Genomic DNA, 10,000 nt, shown 5'->3' on the forward strand with positions numbered 1-10,000 from the left:
TAAGTGTGCGCCCGAATACCTGTCGATAGCCCAGGCTTCTGTATCTAGACCATGATACAGATCGTACAGTTCACTAGGTTGTAGGAATAGTCATGGAGAAACATTCTTAAGTAAAAGTAAATTTTTTGTTTTTTGGTGTAACAGATTGACTCACCTGAAGGAGGAGTCTCTCAAAGGCCAGGCAGGCGTCCCACTGAGCGAGGGTGGGGTGGCGCAGGGTCTGAGCGGTGCCGAGTGCCAGCTGCAGCAACCCGCAGTGATTCTCTAACGCTGACCAACTGTCCCGAAACAACTGCACATACGAGGAGAGCTGCTCACCTGTCACACGCCCTGAGAGACACAGAGAGATCGTGAAAGAGAGTGCATCTTTCATTCATTCATTCATTCTCTACCGCTTTATCCGAACGTCTCGGGTCACGGGGAGCCTGTGCCTATCTCAGGCGTCATCGGGCATCGAGGCAGGATACACCCTGGACGGAGTGCCAACCCATCGCAGGGCACACACACTCTCATTCACACACACACACACACTACGGACAATTTTCCAGAGATGCCAATCAACCTACCATGCATGTCTTTGGACCGGGGGAGGAAACCGGAGTACCCGGAGGAAACCCCCGAGGCACGGGGAGAACATGCAAACTCCACACACACACAAGGCGGAGGCGGGAATCGAACCCCCGACCCTGGAGGTGTGAGACGTACGTGCTAACCACTAAGCCACGGTGCCCCCCGGCATCTTTCAATATTTCCTTATTTTATAAAGAAGCAGCTGCATTTGGAAGCTAAAAAAATAAATAAATAAGAAAAACTTCACCCAACTATACAGGGCATGATGATGTACATTTCATAGCATTCACTAAAAAACATGACCAATGTATTAGCAAATGAAATCTATGCTATTTTTTTCATCAAGTTGAACTCGCCAGGCTGAATATCTAATTGTATCTAATACGTCTTCAGTAAGGAACTAAAGGAAGGGAAAAAATGACTATAAAGACGATCACATTCTACGAAACGGTGTATTAATGTTCTGCTAAATATTCCCTGTGGATTTGTTCCAAACCCAAATCCCAGCTGTAAAGAAGGGCAGCCCTGTAGTATAACACCACCACCACCACCACCACCATGCTTCACCATAGCTATGGACTGCTTTGGGTGATGAGCTCGCTTGTTTTTGTACCAAAACTGTACTTTGGTCTCGTCGGTTAGTTCAGAAGACGTTTTGACACACGGTCTGGAGTGATTTAGTTGAGTTTTGTTTTGTTTGTTTTTTGCAGGGAAATGAGTCACTCATTATGGCTTACACTTAATAGCAACTGTGAGCCTCTCTGAGTGAACTGCATGTGGTTACACCATCGCTGCCCCAAACCACATGCTTATCTGATCTCTCTGACATTGTATTCTGCTCCACTTCTAAGTCACTTAAAACTTCGGCTACTCATGAAAAACCAATTTCCACAGTGGGGAGGGAGGGAGAGAGAGAGAGAGAGAGAGAGAGAGAAAGTCAGTCAGTCAGTCAGTCAGTCTGTCTATCTGTCTCTGACTGTCTGTCTGTCTGTCTGTCTCTCTGACTGTCTGTCTGTCTGTCTCTGACTGCCTGTCTGTCTGTCTCTGACTGCCTGTCTATCTGTCTCTGACTGCCTGTCTATCTGTCTCTGACTATCTGTCTATCTCTCTCTCTGACTGTCTGTCTATCTCTCTCTCTGACTGTCTGTCTGTCTCTCTCTGGCTGTGTGTCTGTCTGTCTATCTCTCTGTCTGTCTGTCTGTCTGTCTCTCTCTGACTGTCTGTCTCTCTCTGACTGTCTGTCTGTCTGTCTGTCTCTGACTGACTGTCTGTCTGTCTGTCTCTGACTGTCTGTCTGTCTGTCTGTCTGTCTGTCTCTCTCTCTCTGACTGTCTCTCTGACTCTCTGTCTCTCTGACTGTGTCTGTATCTCTGACTATCTGTCTGTCTGTCTCTCTGACTATCTGTCTGTCTGTCTGTCTCTGTCTGTCTCTCTGACTCTCTGTCTGTCTCTCTGTCTCTCTGTCTATCTGTCTGTGTCTCTCTGACTATCTCTCTGTCTGTCTCTCTGACTATCTGTCTGTCTGTCTCTCTGACTATCTGTCTGTCTGTCTCTCTGACTATCTGTCTGTCTGTCTCTCTGACTCTGTCTGTCTCTCTGACTCTCTGTCTGTCTCTCTGACTCTGTCTATCTGTCTGTGTCTCTCTGACTATCTGTCTGTCTGTCTCTCTGACTATCTGTCTGTCTGTGTCTCTCTGACTATCTGTCTGTGTCTCTCTGACTATCTGTCTGTCTGTCTCTCTGACTGTCTCTCTGTCTGTCTGTCTCTCTGTCTGTGTCTGTCTCTCTGACTGTGTCTGTCTCTCTGACTATCTGTCTGTCTGTCTCTCTGACTCTGTCTGTCTCTCTGTCTCTCTGTCTGTGTCTCTCTGACTCTCTGTCTGTCTCTGTCTCTCTGTCTATCTGTCTGTGTCTCTCTGACTATCTGTCTGTCTGTCTCTCTGACTATCTGTCTGTCTGTCTCTCTGACTATCTGTCTGTGTCTCTCTGACTATCTGTCTGTCTCTCTGTCTGTCTCTCTGACTCTGTCTGTCTCTCTGACTCTCTGTCTGTCTCTCTGTCTATCTGTCTGTGTCTCTCTGACTATCTGTCTGTCTGTCTCTCTGACTATCTGTCTGTCTGTCTTTCTGACTATCTGTCTGTGTCTCTCTGACTCTCTGTCTGTCTCTGTCTCTCTGTCTATCTGTCTGTGTCTCTCTGACTATCTGTCTGTCTGTCTCTCTGACTATCTGTCTGTCTGTCTCTCTGACTATCTGTCTGTGTCTCTCTGACTATCTGTCTGTCTCTCTGTCTGTCTCTCTGACTCTGTCTGTCTCTCTGACTCTCTGTCTGTCTCTCTGTCTATCTGTCTGTGTCTCTCTGACTATCTGTCTGTCTGTCTCTCTGACTATCTGTCTGTCTGTCTTTCTGACTATCTGTCTGTGTCTCTCTGACTCTCTGTCTGTCTCTGTCTCTCTGTCTATCTGTCTGTGTCTCTCTGACTATCTGTCTGTCTGTCTCTCTGACTATCTGTCTGTCTGTCTCTCTGACTATCTGTCTGTGTCTCTCTGACTATCTGTCTGTCTCTCTCTGTCTGTCTCTCTGACTCTGTCTGTCTCTCTGACTCTCTGTCTGTCTCTCTGTCTATCTGTCTGTGTCTCTCTGACTATCTGTCTGTCTGTCTCTCTGACTATCTGTCTGTCTGTCTTTCTGACTATCTGTCTGTGTCTCTCTGACTATCTGTCTGTCTGTCTCTCTGTCTGTCTCTCTGACTCTCTGTCTGTCTCTCTGTCTGTCTGTTCCTTCCAAATGAATAACGATGACTATTTACCACAAGTATTACTACAATAACTGCTATGGAATGTAGAAATGTGTAGTTACACAACAGAATCTCACCAAGACCAGAACATCCCTAAGAACTGAGCAAAGGACAAGAAGAAAACTTAGCAAGGAAGCTGCCAAGAGATCTACAGCGATATTAAAGGAGCGGCAAGAATCTCCGACTCTAAATAAATAAATAAATAAATAAATAAATAAATAAATAAATAAATAAAAAGATCTCAAATAAAAAGGAGTGGACCTCGGCAGAATCCGTGTCGCGGCGCCGTTGTAAGACGCGTCTCGGCCCGGATTTGTGGTAAATCCGAAAAACTGCACATGCGTCTAAATATGGCAGAGTTTGATAGATCTGCCATTTATTTCTGCAGGTTCTGAACAAAGAGATGACGCTCCGAGCCCGAAGGAATCCAAAAAGCTTTTGGGAAAGAGTAAGTAAACAGAAAGTCCTTTTTTTCCCTGTCACTGCTTTGACTTTTTTCAAACAAAATAAATATATAATACATTGAACTGTTTTATATGTGATGGGATTAATGTGACGCTTTTCCGTACCGTAGATGTTCGGTTACAGTACGGGTTTTTCCTGAAGCTTGTTTTCCCTTTTTTTCTTCTCTCAGTACAAGCAATAGGGTCTGAAAATTGTTCTCGGTTGTGAAGAAATCCAGTAAATGCCGAAGACAGCGGTTTGGATGGAAAAAAGGAGAGAAGGGGAGAAGAGAACGCTGTGTTAAAACTGATCATCTCACGTTCATTGTCGGTGCTTTAGAGTTTACTCGGTTAATGGAGGTTATCCAGAGTGAAAATCCTTTCATTTGAGACATAATTCGTGTCGAGCAGCACCGATACGGAAAGGGCGGAGAAGTTCGTCTGTGCTAATAAGCCGATGATGGACGCTGGACTGCAGGACAAGACGGAGACAGAGTGTGTGTGGTGATTAATAACTGCAGTCGTGATGTGAAGGACTGCTGTGTTTTATTCTAGAGATTAAAAAAAAAGAGTCAGGGTGTGTGTGAGAAGGAAAGGATAGAAATCGAATGTCGAAAAACACAAAGCTTATTTGTGCGAGTTTAAGCCAACATTTCTAGTAATCTGTGTGTGTGTGTGTGTGTGTGTGTGTGTGTGTGTGTGTGTGTAGTCAGTGGTGTATTATATCCTAAGCTTATTTACTAAAGTAGTACATGTAAGCCAAGTGTACAAAACCCACACAGCACAAGCCAAAGCTCTTACTGTCGGTCTTAAGGGACACAGGAAGAAGGGAGGAGGAGGGAGAGAAAGAGAGTGAGGGAGAGGTTATGTTGACCCAGGAGAGTCTGAGGTTGCGCTAAAGTTCCATAAAAATGCTGCACCAAGCGGATGCTCTCAACCATCAGTAGATAAGAGGAGGATTTTGTGTGTGCTGACAAGGCCAGCGTTTGCTTTAGATCAAACGAGTGAGAGTGTGTTCCCATTGGCTCCTGTGCGTTCCCATTGGCTCCTGTGCGTTCCCATTGGCTCCTGTGCGTTCCCATTGGCTCCTGTGCGTTCCCATCGGCTCCTATGCGTTCCCCTCGGCTCCTATGCGTTCCCCTCGGCTCCTCTGCGTTCCCAACGGCTCCTCTGCGTTCCCGCGTTCCCATTGGCTCCTATGCGTTCCCATTAGCTCCTATGCATTCCCATTGGCTCCTATGCGTTCCCATTGGCTCCTATGCGTTCCCATTGGCTCCTATGCGTTCCCATTAGCTCCTGTGCATTCCCATTGGCTTCTATGCATTCCCATTGGCTGTAAAACACTGAAAGTTGGGAAATAATATTTGTAGCCTGTCTGGAATTTAACTGCACAGTTCGTGCTCTTAATGCACAAATAAATTAAAATTAATGGGCTGAAATTATTAGTCCTCTAGGAGACACTGAATTTGTTCCTGAATTTATCAGGTAAATAAAAAAAGCACATTTCTAATCGTATAAAACCTAAAGTACACGTTCGTGTTGCTGATTAGAAACGGCCTGTACTTTTCCTCAAGGATATCGCAGTGAATGTAGGAAATGACTTTCAATTAAAAATGAGATTTGTGGATTTTAATTCAAGTGCAGTTAAAAAACACCAGGCTTCACGTTCCCGTTGAACCGCCATTTGTGACTTCATCCGTTTGTGACTGTACGAAATATAAATACAGGCGTTTTGACGAAGAACAAAAATATGCAGCACTAAAAACTGAATCATTTGAAATGTCCAAGTCCAAGAAAATGTCAAGCTGTCGTTGTTCTTGAGATAAAATCACTGCAGCCTTTTGAGAGAAAGAGGCCAAATAAAACTCGCCTCGACGGCCGTATAGCGTGTCCTTCACAGCGCTATGCAGTCAATCCTCAACAGCAACACATTTTAAAACCGTGCCAAGGGAAAAGAGCGAGCACGGTACTGTGGGTTAGAGGCTGAGAAATTAATACCAAGCTTTAGGATGAATCAGATACGTGCCAACCGTAATAGTGTTATTATGGGCGGTTAATCCTAAATGATCCAAATAATGAACCTAAAAGCACTACGGTGTTGAACTGACTCTCAGTGACTACATTAAGAGGCAATGAAACACGGACTACGCGGTCCGCAGTGCAGGCCGCGTCAGCTAGCGGGCAGCGGGGGTGAAACAAAATGGTGGCACTGTGTATAAAAAGGTCAGGCTGCTTTTGGCATTATGGGAAAATATCGTCGAATAAAACGGTCTGAAATATCCGAGAGCAGAAAAGAGCCATTGTAGAGTGAGTCAGCTTTGGCAATAAACCCAGGAATCACTTAGTTTAATTTGCCAAGCATAACTCAAACGAGAGGGAGCTGGAGAGAGTCAGACAGAGACGGAGATTAAGATAAGTGTGAGCAGACAGTGAAATCGTCCTCGAGAGAAGACCTGAAATGTGCCAGCCAATCACGGGAGAAGCTAAAAAACGATTTAAACAAGCAGAGATGGAGGAAATACGTAAATCGTAGATTGTGGTGGCTCGATGACGGACACGTCGATGAAAAGATGAGTTTTTACAGTATATCCACACACATACATACACACACACACACACACACACACACACACACACACACACACTAGAGGTGGTGGCATTAGGATGAGATGATTCTAATGGTCAGTGAGCCTGCAAATAATAAAGACATTAGACAATGGATTTCTAGGATAGAGTTAAGGAATGTTCTAGAAAACACACCAATAAATGTGTGTGTGTGTGTGTGTGTGTGTGTGTGTGTGTGTGTGTGTGTGTGTGTGTGTGTCTGTCTGTCTGTGTGTCTTGTTTGATATGTAATATGATTTTTCTGGCATGGCTGTGTTGCTCTTGGCTTAGAGATCAGGAAATAGTTGTTATTCAGTGCAAAATCTGGCTGAGTTTTCTATATGCTTTGTGTATATACTGTGTGTGTGTGTGTTTGTGTGTGTGTGTGTGTGTGTGTGTGTGTGTGTGTGTGTGTGTGTGTGTGTGTTTTAGAATTGTGCTCCATACACAATGAAGTGAATTTAGAGTGAAAGTAGAAAGCAGAGCCACATGTTGAAATAGATCAGTCCCCATCAACACATGATGAGTAACCCACACACACACACACACACACACACACACACACACACACACACACACACAACACAACACAAAAGGGCTCAAACACGCTTGCACACACGCATACTTTACACCATGAGACGTCTACAGCCATCTGTAAGATGACTAAACCTCACATATTAAGGACACATGAATACAGACAGACGGCACTGTACAGCAGACGCCACACTGCGACTCAGGGGTAAATGAGTGGCAAGGCTCTGGCTCTGCGTCATGCAAACCTGGAGTCTAGCGAACTTCAATCCAGACATTTAGACTACAGGTTGTATATGTAGGGCTGTGTGTAATGTGTAGTGTGGCAGTTGAGGCTCAGTGGTTAAGGCTCTGGGTTGAGCAGAAGGTTGAAGGATTAAAACCTAGCACTGCCAAGCTGTCACTGTTGAACCCTTAAGTATGGACATTAGCCTCTGTTCCAGCTGAGGGTAACAGCTGACCCATTGCTCTGACCCTAGTTTCCTAACAAACTGGGAAATGTGGAAAAAAATCACTCTGCTTTACTGTATATGTGACACATAAATGACTTTCCTTATTACTACATCCTTATTTACAACCCCAACTTCATTAGTTACAGCAAATGGCAGAAGCGATTTTAACTCACCACCTTCTGATCAGAAGTCCAACATCTGCCCCACCTAATAACCTCTTTGTAGTGAAGCCGATTTGCCTTAAATTTACTCGCGTTTGTAGACCGACTAGTCAGAAGGCTGTGAGTTCAAATCCCAGCCACTGCATCAGTAAGGTTGTCAGAAGTACACAGAATTAAGTAAATACACGTCACTCTGAAGAAGGGGTTCGGAAATCCTGTGAATGTAAAAGTAATAGGCATTGCAATCATCTTCCCCACAAAGATATGATATGAGCAAGTGACCTACAGAGACAGGATTTGTGCTGCCCCACACTTGTACTTGTGAACACGTTATTTGAATGAATAAGAAGTGGATAAAACAGAGGATGACTGGGTTGCCAGATTGGGCTAGACCCACATTTATATTTACATTTACAGCATTTAGCAGACACCCTTATCCAGAGTGACTTACAACTGAGGAAGTGAGGGTTAAGGGCCTTGCTCAGGGGCCCAGCAGTGGCAGCTTGGTGGACCTGGGGTTAGAACCCATGACCTTCCGATCAGTAGCCCAACACCTTAATCTCTGAGCTACCACATCCCGCTATCACATTTATATGTGTGTGCAGCAGTGGCTCAAGTGGTTAAGGATTTGTGTTGTTTTTCACAGGATCGGAGTTCAAGCCCCAGCACTGCCAAGCTGCCATTGTTGGGCCCCTGAGCAAGGCCCTTATCTTTCTCTGTTCCGGGGACGCTGTATTATGGCTGATCATTCGTTCTGACCCCAACCTCCAAAGTTGGGATATGCAAAGAAACAATGCTGTAATGTATATGGGACAAAATAAAGGTTCTATAAATAAATAAATAAATAAATAAATAAATAAATAAATAAATAAATAAATAAATAAATAAATAAATAATGAATTTAATTTAAGCTGCCGACTTCAATGCCAAATCATGTTTACTGTGCTAAAAATTCACCAGATAGGAACTAAGTATAATTCATAAGCCAAAAACAGCTTCGGCACTTTATTTAGCTTTATGCTATGTAGTCCTTTGGCATTGCTGCTCACATAAACGATCACCGAACGCTCCGGGTCTTCCGAGGGAAGTGTGTTTTGAGTAGCCAGTTCCCTTTCTCAGTACAGGACACTACAGATAGACTGCAGATGGAGTTCTGCTTGAGCTACGGTCTTAATGAAAAAACAGGGATTCTCAGTGAGTAAAGCTATAAGAACATATTAAAAATATAGGGGTGTGTGTGTGTATGTGTGTGTGTTTGTGTGGTGTGCGTGTGTGTGTGCATGTGTGTGTGTGTGTGCGCGCGCGCGTAAAGGATTGAAAAAGAAAGTGTACTAAAATTGCTTCTCTAGCTCTTTTTTGCACAAATGAAAGTAAATATGACCTTCATTTTCACCCTTGCAGCTTAACTTATAAACAATAGGAGTGTCAGAGAGTGTGTGTGTGTGTGTGTGTGTGTGTGTGTGTGTGTGTGCCAGCCAACATGTGTTTCATATTTCCTTTGCAGACACATAATAAATACTGACTGACACCTGATGGAGGCGCTGTGGGTCTTTATGCAAAGCCTCATCTTTCCTCCACCCTTTCTTCTCCCTCTGCCTTTCCTTCATTAGGCACTCCCGGACTCACGGACGCTTTCTCTTTTCCTCTTTCGTGCCGATCGCTGACAAAATGCTACTTCTCTTGATCTATCTTCCTGGTGCTGCATCACAAAAATAAAACTGCAAATAATAAATCTGATTTAATGTGAGCTCGCGTTCCGTATGGTCATCCATCTGGATCGGAGTAGATGAATTGAGTGATTGAGTGAGTGAGTGAGTGTGTGTGTGTGTGTGTGTGTGTGTGTGTGTGTGTGTGGCTGTTTGGGCTCACTGTCAAAATGGCATTCATTAAAAGTCCATTACAGCACCACACATTTGTGGCTGTTGAACTCATGCAAACGGAGCTGAGCTGTATTTGTGTCATGCTGGGGCTCGAGTGTCAATCAACGCTTAATGCTATCGGACTGCAGCTTAAAACTGAGCAGGGTGTGTGTGTGTGTGTGTGTGTGTGTGTGTGTGTGTGTGTGTGTGTGTGTGTATATACCCAGACTCATTTTGATTGGCAGGTTCTCTTTGCTGGCCACCTCCACAAGCTGCCTCCTCACCTCCATCACTGCCTCCTTCTGCTTAGTGACAAGCATCGTCTCCCATAGCGACCGCGCTGCAGCAGACCTGCGGAGCAGAGGTCAAAAGAGGTCAATTGCGGGTGAAGGTTGTTCAGCAATAACTCTGGCTCAGCTCTTTATCCTCTATACGGTTTCATTGTTCATCAAGGAACATAGGCCAGGGTGGGCTTGGCTTACCGCAGGAAGCTCCTCCTCCTCAAACCTCTGAGCTAATACGATTGGTTGAAGACGATTTGATTTGTTCTCCTCAATCTACAGTACATTTCACTACAGCTCTG

At 44.6% G+C, this 10,000-nt stretch overlaps 1 protein-coding gene across 2 annotated transcripts in view; it reads right to left on the reverse strand.

Annotated features, from left to right (window-relative positions):
- The window catches only part of scfd2 (sec1 family domain containing 2), a 159,328-nt gene that overhangs the window by 129,530 nt on the left and 19,798 nt on the right, over positions 1–10,000 (reverse strand). For both annotated transcript variants that reach the window (XR_007138048.1, XM_047801421.1), the window contains exons 3-4: positions 9,641–9,768; positions 155–330 (exon numbers count right to left, since the gene is read on the reverse strand). Coding sequence is in view for 1 of the 2 variants with exons in the window: in XM_047801421.1 (XP_047657377.1) it covers positions 155–330; positions 9,641–9,768 (304 nt within the window). In the remaining variant the exon portion in view is untranslated. The remainder of the gene's footprint in view (positions 1–154; positions 331–9,640; positions 9,769–10,000) is intronic.

Source organism: Tachysurus fulvidraco, chromosome 16, assembly GCF_022655615.1.
Source record: "Tachysurus fulvidraco isolate hzauxx_2018 chromosome 16, HZAU_PFXX_2.0, whole genome shotgun sequence".
In the NCBI taxonomy this organism is placed as follows: Eukaryota; Metazoa; Chordata; class Actinopteri; order Siluriformes; family Bagridae; genus Tachysurus; species Tachysurus fulvidraco.